We start from the raw sequence: 20,009 nt of genomic DNA, 5'->3' as shown, positions 1-20,009 counted from the left end.
CCTAACTTTATCGAAAAAGCGATTTATCGCGAATCAAAATTCAAATAAGTTGTGTTTTATAAGTAAAACTTGTGAGATATATATATATATATATATATTATATATATCTCACAAGTTTTACTTATCATATATATATATATATATATATATATATATATATATATATAATATTATATATACTATTTAATGTACAAGAATATATAAATTTATTCTATTATTCATTGTGAAAATTTCATTTTTTGCTTTAAAATCACAAAGCTGTGGTATTTCTTTTATTCTATTGTTATAAGATGGAAAGAAGATCGCGATGCTCTTTTTACGCAATCGTTTCTTTGAAGCTAGATACGTAAGATGACGTGAAGCCCAACGATGTGCATAATGGAATGAAATTCTTCTATATGACTTCATAGAAAAATCAATCTATTTCGAATCGAAACTTACACGTTTCAAGCAGAACTTGTAAAAATACTTTGTATGTCGAAAATCCTCCAAATCTTCCAATAATAGATTTCATATTATCATTAGTTAATATTATCGATTTATTAATTTATAATTTATTATTCGTACTAAAGATTTTGTATTTTCAAATAGAAAAAAATATATCTCTTTTTCATTCTATTTTGGAGGGTGAAAAAGAAATATGCTCTTTCTTCGCAATCTTCATCCTATTTTTGCAGAAGGAAAGAAAGATGCCCTTTTCTTCGCAATCTTCACTCTATTTTTGTAGAACCAAAGAAAGAAAGATGCCCTTTTTTCGCAATCATTTTTTCGAAGTCGTGAGACGCAGAAACGATGCGAAGCCCGACGACGCCGGCGTCGTCGACATCAGCGGCGTCCGTCGAGACGCCGGCAGGATCTCTACAAGGCGCATGCGGCGGAACTTTTCGGCTTGGGACAGATGCGTTCTCATAGAAGCCCGTGTTCCCAGTTTACCCGACGACGTTTCCCACCGCACGACGCGCACATTTTCCTATATACGCGTTAATGGTGTGACCCTATTTAATTATATTAATCGAGGAATATATCTTTTTCTCGTGTGTAAACGTTTAGATCGTGTTCGAAAGCTCGGAGCTTCTTCCGATTGGATTGTACCGATTGCATGTTACAGCTCAATTCTCGAAGAGTTGGAATTGTTAAAAAGTTTCTGAACATTCTGCTGAGTGATTAAATTTAAATGAAGATAGCAACTAATACGTACTATTTTCGTCGAATCGTTTCTATTTCCGTTTGAAAACTCTGAAGTGCTTTTTATATGTATAAATCCCTGACAGTTTGATTATCACATCCATAAAGCCGATAGAAAAATTCTCTGTAATCCCAGTTCAATTTCAACGAAAATTGCAGAATACATTGTATTTTTTAGTTACAATCAGCGGACAAGTTCGACGATTGAAAATTTTTCGAGGGTGTTTTAATTGAGTGTCATAATTTCACATATTGTTGAGCAAAAGAAATTAGTGCTTTAACGAGATCCAGAGATTATTTATCTTAAAGAGAATTAATTCAACGAAACTAAATTATATTTTTTGCAACGAATTAAAAAGATATCGTCACAGATTAAGATAATGATGAAAATTTTAAAACAAATTTACTAAAATGCTGTACAACATCGCTATATCAAGAATAAATATTTTATCTTCAATTTTCGTTTTTAAATTTTCTGTGTGTGGTGATAAGCGGAAAGATGGGAAATGGCAGAATTAATGATGAAATGTCGTGTAGAAAATCGGATAATACATATAATTTTGTTCTCTGCGACACGTGACAATTAAATACGCTACTGGTAGCATTATATAGTTCTCAAACGAGAGTTCAAGATTATTTAAGAATTATTCAACGAGGCATGCTTCGTACATTTAATGAAATTGTGAAGTGTGAATCAGTGACTGTGCAATTTAATTAAACGGTAAGTCGGCGTCTTTGATAATTTAATAACGACGCGATAGCTGTCATAAAGCAACACGGAGAAGTAATTAAAAGAAAATAAAACTGCGCAAATGAGGTACCTTTCTCTTTAATACGCGAGATATCTAGATGCGTATAAAATCCTCCTGCATTAAATTACGATCGCTGAATCAGTCAAAATGTAGATACGCTAGCTAAATTCGGGAGCTATTCAAGTCAAGGTTGAGGCGAGTAACGAATGTAAGCCGTACGATGAAATCGCATTCTTGCGGAAACACGCGCGCTGTTTATCAATCTCACTACATACTTCCGCATTTATCTCGCTCTCAAATGTATCGCAAGCTGTAGATCGATAAATCAATTTTTAATGCGCGACTTGCTCGATTCGCGATAAGTCGTACGCGAAATAGTCGGAAAAAAATGGAAAATACAATTAAGAAATCCATTACGGAAGGCTATTAAGTGAACTGTAAATGCATTGCGTTCTCGTTTTCGCGTTAATGAAATATATAGAGAGTTTGAACAGAATTGCGAACAATGAACGTGTCGCTTTTGTTCTCATTAGCACCAAACATTTCAACGTGCCAATTGTAGCTTAAAAGTTCTCTTCAGAAAATGTATTATATGAAATAGCACGGATACAGACAGCAATTCTCTGATATCTCTCTGATTGCGAGTTATTCAGTGAACTCGCAAATTCGTTCACCTTATGCACACAATTTGATACGGATTTCATCAGAACTTAATTTCCTATCATTCAGACATTATCATTGAACCAATTGAACAACTTATACACAAATGAATATAATGATGAATGTAATGGTGATTTCCTGAAAATTGAATTAACGCGCATGCTTTCATAGAGTAAAATGAATATAAATTACTGCGAAATTCGGATAAAAATAGGTGAAATAATGGGCGAGTGTGCACATTATTAAATGAAATTGTATCGATCGAGAGTGAAACGAGTGCGGAAACAGTACTGTTTGACTACATTTCCTCTGGAAATGCAATTAAGTTGGATGTAATCGAACTGAAAGTGTAAACGGTTATGTCACCCGCTTAGATAGACGTTTGGACAGGGGGAAACAAATTTGTGTCAAACAAACAGGGATGTCCGAACATTTAAACGCAATCCTGCGCTCAATACCTACGCTAATACGTGTCAGCGACGTTGGAAAGTCTCCAATCGTTTTGCCGCGCATTTCTTCGCAGTGGAATGCGTCCGCGTTGCAACCGATCGTGTCGGATCAAGTAGCTTTTAGTTCGACTACTGATTTCGGATAACTGACTCGACTAAAATAGGCTGAACTTTCGTACCCAGATGTTTAATTTTGAAATGTCGACAATATTGTTTAAAATTTATTGTTTTTTTATATATTTATCGCTCTCACAAATTTAGAGAATCTCCGCCGAGCTCTCATTATTCATCTCTAACAGATTTTCGCAGCGTGACATTCTGAGGAGGAAAGAAAGGGACAGTTTTTATCAAGGTTTTTATCAAACAACAATGTTGCTTATCACGCGCGATTCGGGCGTAATAGTGCGCAGAATACTATCGTGTTCGTGTCAACAATTTTAACGAGTCTTCGTGAATCTATGTGCCGTACACGCATTCTCATTCAATAGGTTTTATCAGGGTAAGGTATACGATACGAGAGAAAAAAGCTGGGAATTTCCATCGGACAATCATTTAGCTGATCACACTCGTGATTCAAGCGTTCAGTGCAACTTTATAGTCCGGCATTGGCCTGGTCTATATCAACAACGTCACACCTACGAGCTTGGAGAATGGTCAATATTATTGCGACGTGCATTACGCGCTGATGCACCTCGCGCAGCCGATCGCGTTTCTGGAGCAACGAAGAGAATCGTCGAAGAGAGTTTTCTTCGACCATTAATGTGATCTCGTCTCATCGTGCAACCATGTTCACATTTCAAGAACTATCAAGTAGAGTTTCGAGGTATCATCAGATACCAACAACGGTTAGCGATCTGTCTCCGCGATTCCGAAGATCAGCATCGCCGACGGTTTGGCCGAACCTGACAATCTACGATTATCAAAACCATAGCTTGGAGACGATTTACGAGATGGAAGAGGAACTGGGTGGAATTTGCACCTCGCTATACTTTCTCCTGGATTTTTGCCATCTGTATTATATACCGTCCATCATTCTATTGGGCCTGGTAGGCAACCTCTTGTCGTGCGTAGTTTTTCTCAAGACGCATCTGAAGCTGCGCAGTTCCAGTTATTACTTGGCTGCGTTAGCCACCGCTGATTTCGGCTTTCTCATGTCTCTGCTCCTGGTGTGGCTTAATAGCACAGTAGGCTGGAGAGTCTTCAACAATGACGGCTGGTGCGAAACGTTGGTATATGTCAGCGCGGTTTGCAGCTCGCTCAGCGTTTGGTTAATCGTCGCTTTCACCGTCGAAAGATTCATCGCCGTTCAATATCCGCTCCATCGGCCGCATATGTGCACTGTAGCACGCGCAAAAACAATCATTCTGGTGCTGACGATCTTTGCCCTGGCCAGCCACTCATATTCCTTTGTCACTGCCGGGGTAGTGAAAAATCAGGACGGCGACGAGGTGTGCGATTTGAGAATCGAGTATCTAGAAACCATGCGGATTATCAGCATTATCGATAGCATAGCGAGCCTGATTGTGCCGCTTGTGCTTATCATCGTGATGAATACCATGATCATGAGAAATCTCCTCAAGTTTGGCAGGCGATTCAACCAGGAGCCCGGTTACACCGCTAATTGCGCCAACAGGGAGAAGTCCGACATCAATCTCAATCAAATCCCGGTGAGTTTCCTTCGTAAATCTCAGTTGTTGATTGCATTTTGATGTTATGTATATATTCAGCATATATGTCACTTTGATATATTGGCTTTCCTTTCACAAAAAGATTTAATTTTTGTCTTGCTGAATGATGCTGAATCTTGTCTCGTATTTTTGTATATTATAAAGAATTTTAATTGAAATAATTTGATTTGTACTTGCACTTTAATTATAAAACATTTTTTATTGCTTTATGTCGCTTTTTTTATTGATTATTATGATATATTACTATATAAATATTTGTATTTAAAATAAAAATTTTTTTAATATAAAATTAAATTCTATAATGTTAAAATTATTTTAAAGTAATTAGTAGGTTTTTAAAAGAATTTATTAATTTTTAGATTATATAAATAATAATTTGTAAGCTAAGTATCTGAGAACAATACAAAAATATTATTAAAGTTTTATTGAAAAATATTTAATAAGTATTGTAAAACAATATGTTAACTTTTATATATATTGAACTACTACGAAACTTTAGAATATATTTTTGCTTTACATGTTTCAATATATATGCATGTTTTGTTATATATACGAGGGTAAATCAAAAAGTAAAGGGACAAATAAAGAAAAACACATTTATTTTAACCTATGTGGAAAATTTACATATAATTTTTCGACATAATCCCCACCAACATCGATACATTTGATCACTACTTAATAAGCTTCTGTATTTCATCCTGGAAGAAAGATTTGGGTTGGATGCGTAGCCAGTTATGCACCACTACAATGACCTTCTCATCCAAAGAAAATTTTTTTTCTCGTAGTATTTCTTTTCTTTTTTTTTTCTTTTTTCTTTTCATCTTTTCGGTTTATTAAAAGAAGCACTACGAGGAAAACATTTTTCTTCGGATGAGAAGGTCATTGCAGTGGTGCATAACTGGCTACGCATCCAATCCAAATCTTTCTTCCAGGATGAAATACAGAAGCTTATTAAGTAGTGGATCAAATGTATCGATGTTGGTGGGGATTATGTCGAAAAATGATATGTAAATTTTCCACATAGGTTAAAATAAATGTGTTTTTCTTTATTTGTCCCTTTACTTTTTGACTTACCCTCGTATATAATGAGTGTGTACGTATATATTAATCTTTTAATAGTATTAATTAAGTGGAAAATATCGATGTATGTATATGTGTATATATATGTATGAATATTTTCTACTTAATTGATACTATTAAATGGTTTATGTACATATGTGCACTCTCTCTCTCTCTCTCTCTCTCTCTCTCTCTCTCTCTCTCTCTCTCTCTCTCTCTCTCTCTCTCTCTCTCTCTCTCATTATATAAGTTTGCATATACAAAATTATTGCGGATGCTGGGATTTTGCTGAACAACTATTAACTGAATAAATGTATAATGTATGTTAAATACTTAATGCACGTGCACACTTGATGATAATAGTTTGCATATATAAAATTATTGTGTATGATGGAATATTACAGGACACTATTAACTATTAAATAAATACATATATAATTATTGTTTTCTTATAAAATTATAATTATTGTTTTAATTATATTTTTTTTATTATAATTGTAAAAAATTTTTCATATGCGTAAGCATATCATCAAAGCAGAATGTCATTATTAAGCGATGTCGATAACGATTTTTATAACAAAAATATTGTAAGTATTATCTTGTTCCGATATCTTTTTCTCTCATATTACTTTTGAAATTTTAGAACCTTGGGATATAGCACTCGTGATATCGATTAGAAGTGTTTCTTCCCACGTATGTTGTCATAAATTCTTAAAAGTAAACATTGAAATATTGAGTTTTCTCCCTGCGATAGATCGTATATGCTGTTGGCATGAGTAGAGCATCGAAACGAGCATATATAATCTGAAACATCAACAAATCTAGAAATAGTTTATCCACTCTCGTAATTTTTAAAGGATATACGGAAAGAAGAAAAAAAACAGGCAAAAATTGATTTATATTGAAAACATATGAAACACGTTTCAACAGGATCAATATGAATTATTGTTCCTTTTAATTGATAAGTATAATAAGATATCATTGAACCGAGGATATCATTGAAAAATGTAAAGGTGTCGAATTATATTTAAATCGTCGCTTTTACAGACAGATTTAGAAAGTCGTGTCAACTTCTTTTAGTTCAAGCAAGATTTTTATTTCTATCGTCCCCTCGATATAAAATGTATGTCGATATTCATATGGTGATATTAAAGGAACGTGCCGCTTCTTCGAATGCGGTTCGTCGACTATTTTCGACCAACGTATAAATACTCTCGCGGCTTACATAACTAACCGCCATTCATCTTTACGTATATCGACATGCGTGCATTGCTGGCGCTTCCTGCTATATGCTCATTGTTTATAATCACTCCTGTATGTGTTATCGACATATCATGAATCGCGCGGAATATGCCTTTTGCCCGGTCATTGATATCTAGTGGGTGGATACAAGAGGCGGGAAAGATTACGACGTAAATCTCGAAATATATCTGTTGCGAGTTAGATACATTATTGCAATCCACGCGAGAAAAGTATATCCATAAAATGTTTGTTTCGAGAAAATATTTATGGAAAAATAAATACATCATATACATGAAAGATATTTTTCTGTATGAGAATTTTTTTCCTGTTTGAGTAGCATGAGAAAAAAACAATATATATATATATATATATATATATATATATATAATATTACGAAAATTAATTTCTTATCTTCCTTATCCTTCTAAAAATTTTAGAATTTTAAAGATCTTTTTTTAAATCTTAATTTTTCTTTAATTTTGTGGATTTTTTAAAATTAATTTAAGAATTAATAACAAAAATAGATTAAATATTAATTTGCAGAAATTTTACAATTATAAAAAATATTTATATATCCATTTAAAGGAAAAATCAATTTCATAAATTTATTAAAAAATTTGAAATATATATATAGCCTGTATATAAATTTATAATTTTATACATAAAAATGAGTTGCATTTCTTGATTATAATTTTTAAGTAAAATGATTATCCGTTATCCTGTTATCAATTTAGATGTTATGATGTTTATCAGTATACTTTGCGTATATTCAATTACATTGTGAATTTCTCGATGCGAAATTGAAGGCTGGAGAGATTGAAACTGTCGTCTTTAGATAAGATTGAAGATTAGTTATTATTTGAGAATAGAAGTAAATAAATTTCAAAACTATCGTTTCTTGTTGGAAATTAATATTGAAAACAAAATAAAGAATATTTATTCAGTTTACAACAAATGTAAAAACAATTTCAAGCGGAAGAAACGTTAATTTTATCGAGTTAATAATTGAGTAAAACATATATTGTAACAATTGTTTAAAAAATGTTGACTGTTACAAAAAAATATTAAGCTTTAGTACAACTTTTTTATGAGGTAAATTTATATACATATATATATATATATATATATATATATATATATATTTATATCTGCATTTTTATATACACATTATTATTTACACATATATTTAAATAAATAATGATTAAAATTAAATAAATTTATAATTTTATTATATTTATAGATTTATAAAAGAAACATTTTTATATTTCCGTCTCGCTAAAATTCTTCAAAAATTTTTTTCGTATGTAGGTATGTTAATGATTTTATTGATTTATTGATTATATTTTTTTGTATTTGCTTCGATATATTTTTAAAACATTTTCGTTTTAATAAGAATTTAGAAAAAGTATGATATTTTATTTTTCTGGAAGAATAAATAATGGATTTTTTAACAATTCAATTTTCAATATGCAAGATAAGTATACATTCAATTTATAAATTTTGAAAGAAAAGAGATTTAAATCTATAATGGGGCAATATATAAAAAAAATGATAGCAAGATAGAAAATTGGAATAATTTTTAGCGCACGTGTTTTAATCTTAAAAGAGCTAACGCTAAATTTTACGTATTGTATTATGTTTTTCATAAATTTCAAAAGAAACATTGTATTTGACAGACATATAATTCATTTCACACAGTTAAATTTTTCGAAAATTACATTGAAATGGAATTACATACAATATATATATATATATATATATATGTATATATACATATATGTGTGTGTATCAATTCATATTTTGTAAACATTTTTGTAAGCATTTATATCACATCTGCGCTCAAAAAGCGAATTAAATATGAATGCACTTAATACTAACGCCACATCAAAGAAAGATATTAATATAGAAGAAATAAATATCTGTAACAAAGTGAATACCTAACATATCATTGATTTCTGAGACAAGTTTCCAAAAAAAGAAAGAAAGTCAATTTCAATCTAGCTGTGCAATTATTATCATAATATTTCAATACAATTATAGTTTGCCAATTTATATATCGTTCTATCATTATTTAATATTTTTATTGAAAAATATTAATTATTTAATATTTTTAATGTAAATGTTATAAAAGTGATTGTGGGCAAAATATTTTAATGCTTTACATGTAAATGACGAGTGTAAAAAAAAACACAAAGCACGATATACACAGAGTATATACAATAATATATTAAATTTTTTAAGAATAAAAATTAAAGAAAATTAATACATTTATACTTTATTTTTCATTTTTGTATATTATATTACCATAAAATTCTCTTTTTATTTATTTTAATGTTAACGCCATCGTTGTGTAATATGTCACAATATGTATTCTATTTTACGAAACAAAACATAAAAGCAAAGAATGTAGGACGCGGCATTCTTCGTGTCGCTTTCTTTGGATTTCATGGATAAAGACGCGTGCTATATTAAAGATTCCAATCTGCAAGCAAGTAAAGTTAAATGACATATATTTAAGTATCAGTAGAAAAAGCTAACGCTTAGCGTACTTTTTATCGAACGAAACATAATTATTATGTTGTTTGTGCGCGTATCAGTTATTAGATTATCAGTAACACGAATTGAAGATAAAAAAAGAAAAACAAAATGAGATTTAAGTATATAGAATTAGTAGTTATTAGTAGTAATTAATTCTTTTATTTACTAATTAGATTTGCGTCAAAAGATTATCAAAATGTAACTAAGTTTACGTTCTACACGACCAAAATGTAGATAGAAATGTTGAAAACGATTTTCAAAAAGATGTTCTACTTTTTTGTTTGATGAAAAAAAGTGTACTTATCAACTTCTGTTTTTTATATTTTTAATATATTAGAAAGGCATAAATAAAATTATTTAAATTCAAATATTCAAGTTAATTGGAACATGTATAAACATGTATAACAGAAATTGTATTAATATTGTTTATATTAACGATTTCAATAATCATCATATTTAAACATTTAAATGAAAAATTTGCTTTAGAAAGAGCAATGAAAAATTTTAGTAATAATATTTTTAAAAAATTAATTGAAGAAGATTTGTGAAATTTATTTTCTCAAAATATATACATACATACATACGTGTGTGTATGTGTGTGTGTAAAAGTATATTATAAAATTTAAAAAGAAATTATTTTTCTATAAACAGGGAGGGGGGTAATTAAATTAAAATGACACGAAAATAGATTAAGCAATTGATACATTGTACATTTTCTTGTACTTATAAGCACTTTCATGGATAAATTTAACATCTTTGAAATAAATTTTCCATTTCTCGAGAGTTAAAGGGAAAGACAGATATAGATTTCAAATTTTATTGCTTTTCTGACAGAAAATCGAAGAAAAGAATTGAAGTGCATTTCAACCAGAACCATCGCTTATTTATACTTTGGTATTCAGGGCGAAATTCTCGTGATTTGCGCTCCTTTCATTTTTTATGTAACATTTAATTATTGAATATTCTTAATGTTTGAAATACACTGCAATATTATCTTTGTAATCAAAACTTTTTCATTTAATATACTTGAACTTCACTGAATGTTACTTAAATTTAAAATAGGTCAAAATATATATTCTATCCTTTGCCTCCCCCTCTTAACTAAATGAAAAAAAAATTTATTTTATTATAAAAAACTAACAATCGTGTTTTTAGGGACGCGCGCAAAGAAAATAATATATCAATAATATCAATATTTTTATGAAATAAAATTTAATTTGAGAGAGTAAAGTTATATGTCCATTGTTGTAGCTGTTGTATTAAAATAAAATAATTTCAAATGTAATTTGAATGCATTTCATTTGCATCTCTCTCTCTCTCTCTCAATTACATCAACGCATCACAATCACGTAACTACTTAATGTAAGAGTCGTTTTATTTTACATCAATTGATACAACTATAAAGACTTGCTATATGTTTCAATATATGTATATATATATATATATATATATATATTATATTATATTTATATTATAATATATTTAATATATTATAATATAAATAAACAGAAGTATATGTAGTGGAACATGGCACGAGAGCCCAGACACACTCGTAACAATTATTATTATTCGTGTGTGTGGCAGGGTCACTCACATATCTATATAAGACATTTGTACATTTTTCTGTCCAATAAATAATTGCTAGGAAACATTATTTGCGGACTAAAAATATATGTGAGATGTGAGTTTTTGAATCAAAAATCGAATTTTTCACTTTCCGGACAACTGCTCTTCAACGACTGAGCTATTGAAATTTTATAAATATATATTATTATCATAAATATATATTTATATGTATATACATATATATACAAGCTATTCTAAAATTATACAAGCTATTCTAAAATTATACAAGCTATTCTAAAATTATCGTGACAGACTTTTTATCCTATGAAATAAATATATAGCTGATTTTTGTAACGCAAACTTGACAGAGATTTATTGCAAGCTTTTAACCTTTATAGTCCGATTGCGAAAGCTTAATATCTTGAACATGTTCTTTTACAAGAGTCTGCAATTGATTTAATTGTTGTAAGAGTTTAAATTAGTATATATAATCAGTGAATTTATTTAACACCGTAAAATAAGAGAGATTTTAAAAAATTAAACAAATAATAAATTTTTTTATATCTTATTTCTTACTATATCATGTTTATTACATTGTGCGAACTAAGATAATTATTCGATTATATAATAATAATAGAAAACTTCACAAGAAATAAAAAAATTAAATTATACTTCTTATTGTTAGATGTGTGTATGTGAGTGTGTATTATGTATTTGATATCAATAAGATAAAGATAAAAGATTAATAAGATAAAATAACAATTTTCTCTTAAGTATATGTAGATTTTATTTGTGGGACAAATTATTTTAAAATATAATTATGGAGATAATCTGTTTTGAATCCGTTATTCCAAATTTAATAATACCAATTATTTTCGCATTATTATATGCAGAAGTAAATATATAATTCCTACTGACCATCTTTAAATACATTTTACATAAATTGTTGTGTATGCAAATAAAAGATGCGATAATTCATTATGAAAGTCTAATGTCAATATAAATATATCTCTCGTATAAAATGTGTTTATACATTTGTGGAAATAAATGGATACTGTATATCAAACATTAAATGTACATTCTCTCTTAAGTAATGTATTTTGTATGAGTACACGCAACACATCAGAATAGAATTTATTACCATCATGCTCTACTATACTATACTATAAATATGTGAAATCTCTTTATAAAACATTTGTATGAGATACAATGTATATAGAATAATATTTCTCGGAAAATTCTTTTAAGGAAAAATAACAGAGAGAGTGTAATAAATAATAGTCGACGCTGAGAAAAGATAGAAATTGTCATTTTCTTTAAAAATATTATATAACACTCACAATCAGATCGCACGACAGATGATAATACAATCATTTGTAAAGTCGTATAATAAAGAAATTAATAAATTTATATAACATTTTGATTCGATTTAAGAAGTTAATCACAAACTGAAACAAAATAATAATAATAATATAATAATTGCATTTATTAAAGCAAAAATATTGCAACATTTGTTCTTTGTATTCTTTGTAATATAAATGTTGTATTATTGTTTTTAAAAGAAAAATAAATATTAATTTAAAATATTTTCTGTATATACTACGGAAATTTATTTTTTACATTTTTTTCTATATTAAATAAATTCTATTTCAAATAAAAACTGCGGCGCTGAACATAACTGAAGCCATAACTTACAAAGTACATTCTTTATAGTGTTATGCTCGAAGTAAACCTTATAAATTATGGATACAGTTTATGTTCGCTCTCAACTCCCTGTCTGTTCGATAAGCATTCACGCGCAACAGGAGCAGTCGATTTCCTTGCTTGCACTTTCAACCAGAAACCGCCTTCCGCCGTCAAGAAAAAAGCCTTTTTGCTGAATATTATGGGGATCCTAGTCTTAATATCGGGTTCGATATCGCAACGCCATAGTAGATGAAACAACATAACTTTCATTTTCATCAAAGCAAACCTGTTAGCTATGCAGATTCTGGGCCCGATACCAAACGGCATGTAGACCGAACTGTCCACATCGCCATTCAGGAATCTATCGGGATCGAATTTGTTTGGCTGCGAGTAATACTTAGGATCATGATGCACAGCATGACTCGGTATCCAGATGCAAGTACCAGGTTTCACCACGATTGGTTTGCCATTCGGAATCGCTGGTGGCAGTTCAAATTCCTTGACGCATACTCTATCGAGGAAAGTCACTAGCGGATACAATCTGAGAGTCTCATTCACCACAGCATCCAAGTACTTCATACCGTTGATAGTTTCGTAAGTAAGCTTGCCGTTAGTCTTCTTAAGAACATCGTCGACTTCCTCTCTTAGTCTGCTTTGGATATCAGGATTAACAGCAATCTCATGCGCCAGGAAGCACATGGTCGTTGATACAGACTCGAATCCACCGAAGAAAAAGACGAACGCCTGGGCAGTCATTTCGTCGATATCAAATGATCTGTGAGTTTTGTTTCTAGTCTCCATCATCAATTGAATCATGTCCGGACGAAAAATTCCCTGCTCTTCTCTGACTTTCACCGTGTTGCTGACGATGTCTTTAAAGAATTTCTCCACCTTTGGACTAAACATTCTTAATTTAAGAAGTTTTGTAAGCAACGGAAAGTTTCTATTCAGGAAAAACATGAAAGATTGCTTGCCATCGAAGTTGAAAGCCTCTCTGCCGATTGCAAAGAATTCATTGTTCGGATGCTGAAATGAATCCACGCTAATGCCGAAGGCGCATGTGGCCACTACGTCATTTGCATATCTGCATAGTAGTTTTTTCATATCGTAAGTCTTGCCAATCTTTTCAGATTCTATCGTCAGAAAATTAGAAAAATTATCGGCGCACTCGCATACTAGTCCAAACATCATTTTCATCTTGCTAGATGAAAAGCTAGGACTGAGAAGCTTTCGCATCTGACGCCAGACATCGCCTCGCAAGCCGAACACATTTCTGTTGATCATTGCCTCGTTTTCATTCACAAAGTTGCGATGATCGCAAAAATTGTCGAAGCTTTTGATGGTGATTGTGCTGATGAGATCTTGATCGCGAATCACATAGACCGGCGTTACAAAGTCGTAGAAGCCGAAATATTTCGCATCCGGAAAGAGATCGTATACTTTGCCTACAGTGTCTGCCAAAGACATACGCCGAAAGATAAAGGATGTCATATTACCTAGCAACGGAATCGGTTGCACATGCGGAACCTTCAATCGCTTGAAATGTAACATTTTCCTTAGAATAAAGTAATATAGACAAACGCATGCTGTGAGAATAATCAGGATCAGAGTAGAGAGCTCCATCACACTGATTTCGCAATTAATTACACGAGAAGAGAACTTTACAAGCCTTGCTAATATTATTAGCCTTTCATTAGGATCGCAATCGATTCTTGGAATCTGATTAGATTAACATTAATCATGCAAAACAACGTACATATGATTGTTAATTATAATATAAATAAATCCAGTTTACTAGTTTTGTACTTTCTCGCGGCTTTTATTAGATTCTCTTTTATTTAAAAACTAGATTTTTTTTTTATTAAAGCACTATTTTACTATTTGAAAATTTATGTATGATTCGCGAGATACAGAGACTGACTGCCTTCTGTTTGCTCTGAAACAATATATATTTGTCCAGAAATATCATATATATAGAAAATGTATAGATATAAATGTTCAAAGATTATGCTAAAAGTCTTCTTTTAATCGAGTGTTATCATTATTGTGCATTATCAGTATTACCAGTAATATGTGTATTACCAAGATTATGTTATTTATGGATAAAGTTTATCATTAATTCAGTTAGGTTAATGATGATAATGTATAAATCTCACTTCTGTTACGCTATCATTCAATATTCTTAAAGACAAAAGATATTTCATTCAATATTTTATTATTTTTTAAAAATGTATTATTATGACTGTTGTTATAGTCCGAATGACCAATTAAAATATTATTAAGAATAAGAATTTATTATAGAATAATTTTTGTAGCTCATAAAAGAGCACTCTCGCTAAAGGCTCGTTGCGCAAAAACGCTAACGCAGCAAGACACACGCGAAACCGTGAGACGCAAGCAAAGCGTCACGACTCCGACTTCTGCTTGCACTTTAGATTAGAAACGCGTAAATTTTTAACCAGGGGCCTGTTTCCAAGAACCCCCTCCGAAAAAATCAAAGAACCGAATATTACATAAGACCGAGACCTAGATCGCAGACGGCAGTCGCTAATTAAAATCCGATCCATAAAGAGCAGTCGCAAACTAAATCATTGAGAAGAAGCTAGTCGCTAAGGAAGACGGACGCGCAATATCAGCAGTTAGCACTAAGGAATCGAACTCAATTCAAATCAAGAATTTAGAGTTTACTGATTTATTAATAAAAAATTTCAAAAAAACTAAATCAACGAAGTAAGATAATTCGTGGATCCCAGGATTCCAACTCTCATATCAGTCGAAATCTCAGGATATTCTCTCGTGCCCCTTAACGGCACAACACTGTATAAAATTCCAGTTTATAAATTAAAGAAAAAATGATAGAAATTAGCTTATCTTTTCAATATAGTTTCTCATATTTTTATACAGTTTTTTGCAGTTATAATACATAAGATAATAAAAATGGATAAAAATGTGTATAGCTAAATATAATATCTATAGTTCAATAGATACAGTGCTATAATCAAACTAATGTGACAATTAAAATAAATTTTCCATAAAATATATATTTACAATATATTTTATTAATTATAACATTTTTTATTTTTTATGTAACAAAAAAAAAATATTTTTTAATACTGTCACATCTAATTATTTATGTCATGCTAATAAATACGCATGCCACGTTATTAATAAAATGTGTATATGATATATTTTATACATGTGTGCACATTAACAATGTTGATATAAAAAATTAAACCTATCACGCTTTCAAATTTAGTTTTCATCAATTACAAAATAACATTTTTTATTAATTATAATCCTAGATATTATAAGTCAAAGCAGACCGGAAGTGAATTAACTGCAACACTTAATACACATATGAGAAGTATAAATAAAAGAAAAATACTCTTTTGTAGCAAAAAATTGATAATCTTTGACTTAATGAATTTTTCTTACAAATTGCCAAAATAACATATTGTACAATTGTATTGCTACTATAACGATTTATGCTCTCACCTTGAATCACCAATTTTAAAGTTTATGTTTAGAACATTTTAAGCAGATTTTATCATCGTTACTTTATATTTTTTTATAGCACAAATTTAATAAGTTAATTTTAAAAAGTGCTATTTTTGTTACAAATATATACTTTCTAGGTACTGCATAAAATTCATATAATTTATATAGTCAAAAAATATAAATGGAATATATATAATAACTAATAATATATAAAAGCTAATGGATTGCTGTTTAATCTACTCATTTTAAAACATCTAGGCTGAAACATTCAATGATAATTAATTTATTTATATTACACAGAGTATATTCTGCACAATATTACAATAATCTAAAACTTTCTGCACAAAATTACAATGTATATAAAATTTACTGTATTTAGTTGCTATTAATTTAAAAATTCATCATAAGCTTTTATTTTTTTTACAAAATTGATTATATAATTAATATATAAATAACTATAGTAATATATAATTATATAACATCCAATTAATATCCAATATTATTTATAAATCTGAGTATGCTTATCATCTCTTTATAAATGAAGATGACACGAAAAAGACTACGTCAATATTGATAATACATACAGCCGTATTTTATATAAATAGTTTCAGTATTTAAAATAAATATATATATTTTTGCAAATATTGAATCTTTCTATATCAAATGTTTAAAAAAATGTTTAGAAAAAAGTTGTGCGTATACATATACATATATGGATTCACTACTTTAAAAGATGTACATACAATTCCATGCTTGAAATAAAGTTATAAATGTAGTTGATCTTTGCATTCACTTTCATTCGATAAGCTTTATGTAACAGGAGCCTTCGATTTCCTCGCTCGTAATTTTAACCAGAAACCGCCTTCTGGCACCATCAAAAAAGTCTTTTTGCTAAATACTATGGGAATCCTAGTTTTAATATCGGGTTCAAGTTCGCAACGCGATAGCAGATAAAATATCATAATCTTCAGTTTTATCAGAGCAAATCTGTTAGCTATGCAAATTCTGGGCCCGATTCCGAACGGCATGTAGACGGAGTTATCTACTTCACCGTTCAAGAATCTATCGGGATTGAACTTGTTTGGCTGTGAATAATATTTGGAATCGCGATGCAGAGCATAATGCGGGATCCAGATGCTCTCTCCAGGCTTCACTATAATCGATTCACCATCCGGAGTCGCTGGTGGTAATTCAAACTCTTTGACGCATAATCTGTCGATAGAACCTACCAATGGATACAATCTGAGAGTCTCGTTTACTACAGCGTCCAAGTACTTCATTTGGTTTATGGCTTCGTAAGTGGGCTTGCCATTCGTCTGAGTGAGAATATCGTCAATCTCAGCCCTCAGTTTGTTCTGAACATCAAAATTAATCCCGATTTCATGTGTCAGAAAACACATGGCTGATGATGTCGAATCGAATCCAGCGACGAGAAAGATGAATGCTTGGGCGGTCATTTCGTCGATATCGAGCGCAAGGCCCTGATTCTTATCTCTTTTCTCCATCATTAGATGAATCATGTCCGGGCGAATAATTCCCTGCTCATCCCTAGTCTTTACTGTGTCAGCAATAATCTCTCTAAAGAAAGTCTTTATTTTTGAGCTAAATGTTTTCAATCTGAGAAGTCTCGCGAGTAGCGGAAAGTTTTTATTTACTAAGACTTTGATAGGTACAGTGGTGAAGTTAGCAACTTCTTTGGCGAGAAGAAGGAATTCGTTGTTTGGATCCTTGAACGAATCCACTTTTATACCGAAAGCATACGTGGCCACTACGTCGTTGGCGTATCTGCTCAGCATATCTTTTATATCGTACGTCTTACCGATGTTTCCAGAATCAGTCGCTAAGAAATCGGCAAAGTTCTCTGCACATTCAAATATCAGTCTGGACATTATCTTTATTTTTCCGGATGTGAAACTAGGACTGAGAAGCTTCCGCATCTCGCGCCAATGATCACCCTTCAAAGCGAATAGATTCTTACTGACCAGCGGTTCGAGTTCTTCGTTTGTTAAATTTTTGTGATCGCAGAAGTTGTCAAAATTCTTGATGGCAATGGTGGTGATTATTTCCGGATCACGAATCACATAGACTGGCGTCATAAACTCATAGAAACCGAAATACTTCACATCCGGAAACAGATTGTATACTTTGCGAATGTTTTCTGTCAGAGACAAACGTCGGAAAATAAAAGGCGCCATGTTTCCCAAAAGCGGAATCGGTTGTACATGTGGAACCTTTAGCCGCTTGAAATGAGACAGTTTGCTCCAAATAAAATGATATAGACATAGACATGCTGTGACAATAATTAAAATGAAACTAAAGAGCTCCATCGCACTGATTTTTCGATTGATACGTCAGAAGGAATCGTTACTGTAATGTTTTGTCAATATTATATAATATAATATTATATAATAGAGTTTTCGTCGAGATGATGAAAAGTTTCTATATTCTACACTATAAATAGATAAAACTGCAATTTATTAGTTTTTTTCGTCTTTGGTTTTTATCAAGAATAGAAATTAAATTTTCACAATCACAGCAGATGTTATTCTGATTCCAACGTACTATATTTAGTACTATCTATATTTAGTATTATCTAGATACATGTATCACGCGCAAACTCTAAAGACTGACTGCTACTTCTTATCTGAAGCAATTTCTTTTTAACTGCGCTGATTTATACGTCACAGAATAATTATCTGAAGAATCTTCTTCTACTCGATATCATTGTGTTACTGTTTGCAAAATTATTTTTATTGTACGAGGCTCGTCATTCGTTAATTCAGTTGGGTTAAACAAAGGTTAATTGATGATATATCTATATATAGATCTTACATCAGTATCACATTGTTGAATACTTTATTCTTGAATAATTTAATAAAATGTTTGACTTGATATTCAATTATTTTAACTATTTTTATTACAGTGCTATATCATAATATATATATTAAACTATAGTACGTGAATTAAAATATGTATTAATTTTAGACTAGTAAACTTAAATTATTAAGGTTTGATTATAAAATTACACGAATACGTAATTTAAAATAATACATTATAATAAATGCGTGCTGCGAGCGCGAATAAAATTGTTTTTTCTTATATAAGAAAGCAATAACAATTTAAATTTTAATCCATCAACAAATAATGATATATTCAAAAAAGACATTAATACATTAAATGTAGTAATACATGTTATTACACATTATAGAAGATGTAATAAAAAAATATAAACTTTTGTAACTTTATTAATATGTGTGATAGGGATTCGGCTCTTTGTCGAAATATTTATTATTTGACATTCCTCTTCTAATACAAAAATCGAGATCGTTAGTGCTCTTTCAGCAAATGTTAAAGCAACACGTGTTTTCGTTGTTTGTCGTATTTGAGTTTCGCTCGATCGAAAGAAATCGAAAGAAAAATAACAGCGCGTGTGCATTAAATTAAGTAATTTTGTGTTAAATTTGGCAAAAATGGTATTAAAACTTTTGAAATGTTAAAAGTAGCTAATGGGGAGAACGCTTTAAGAGAGTCATACAATCGTTTTTTAAATGACATAAAAAGTTCAAGAAGGGAGAGAATTAACCGATAACGATCCACGACCCGAGATCTACCTCTATTTTCTTCGAAATTGGAGGAATTGTGCATCATGAATACGTCTCTAAAGAATAAATAATGAATCAGCAATA

The 20,009-nt window shown here is 30.6% G+C and overlaps 3 protein-coding genes across 10 annotated transcripts in view; 1 reads left to right on the top strand and 2 right to left on the bottom strand.

Moving 5' to 3' along the window:
- The window catches only part of LOC145940715 (dynein axonemal heavy chain 1), an 86,469-nt gene that overhangs the window by 33,120 nt on the left and 33,340 nt on the right, over window positions 1–20,009 (bottom strand). The gene's annotated exons all lie outside the window — the stretch shown is intronic.
- Window positions 948–20,009, top strand: part of LOC145940720 (uncharacterized) — a 40,350-nt gene continuing 21,288 nt past the window's right edge. For 5 of the 8 annotated variants that reach the window (XR_014426064.1, XR_014426063.1, XR_014426062.1 and 2 more), the window contains exon 1: window positions 948–4,713. Coding sequence is in view for 4 of the 8 variants with exons in the window: in XM_083046183.1 (XP_082902309.1) it covers window positions 3,832–4,713 (882 nt within the window). In the remaining 4 variants the exon portion in view is untranslated. The remainder of the gene's footprint in view (window positions 4,714–20,009) is intronic. The other 3 variants (XM_083046187.1, XM_083046185.1, XM_083046184.1) reach the window with 3 other exon arrangements.
- LOC145940876 (uncharacterized) lies at window positions 10,247–18,973 on the bottom strand. Its single transcript, XM_083046517.1, has 2 exons — window positions 17,136–18,973; window positions 10,247–14,550 (listed from the first exon to the last, which is right to left on the bottom strand). The coding sequence occupies exons 1-2, from the start codon at window positions 18,648–18,650 to the stop codon at window positions 12,880–12,882; spliced, it is 3,186 nt and encodes a 1,061-aa protein (XP_082902643.1). The 5' UTR covers window positions 18,651–18,973; the 3' UTR covers window positions 10,247–12,879.

This window comes from Prenolepis imparis, unplaced genomic scaffold, assembly GCF_030444845.1.
Source record: "Prenolepis imparis isolate NDT839.2.m4 unplaced genomic scaffold, iyPreImpa1.0 SCAF_9, whole genome shotgun sequence".
NCBI classification, from domain to species: domain Eukaryota; kingdom Metazoa; phylum Arthropoda; class Insecta; order Hymenoptera; family Formicidae; genus Prenolepis; species Prenolepis imparis.
Note: the sequence above shows the minus strand (reverse complement) of the source record. Positions and strands in the feature narration are given on the sequence as shown.

What these genes read in the sequence shown, in the direction of transcription:
- LOC145940876 (XM_083046517.1), bottom strand. Translation starts at nt 18,650, where the DNA reads ATGGAGCTCTTTAGTTTCATTTTAATTATTGTCACAGCATGTCTATGT. An exon ending in AATCGAAGGCTCCTGTTACA is followed by an intron (nt 14,551 to 17,135) that starts TAAAGCTTATCG and finishes TAATGTTAATCT; the next exon opens with AATCAGATTCCAAGAATCGA.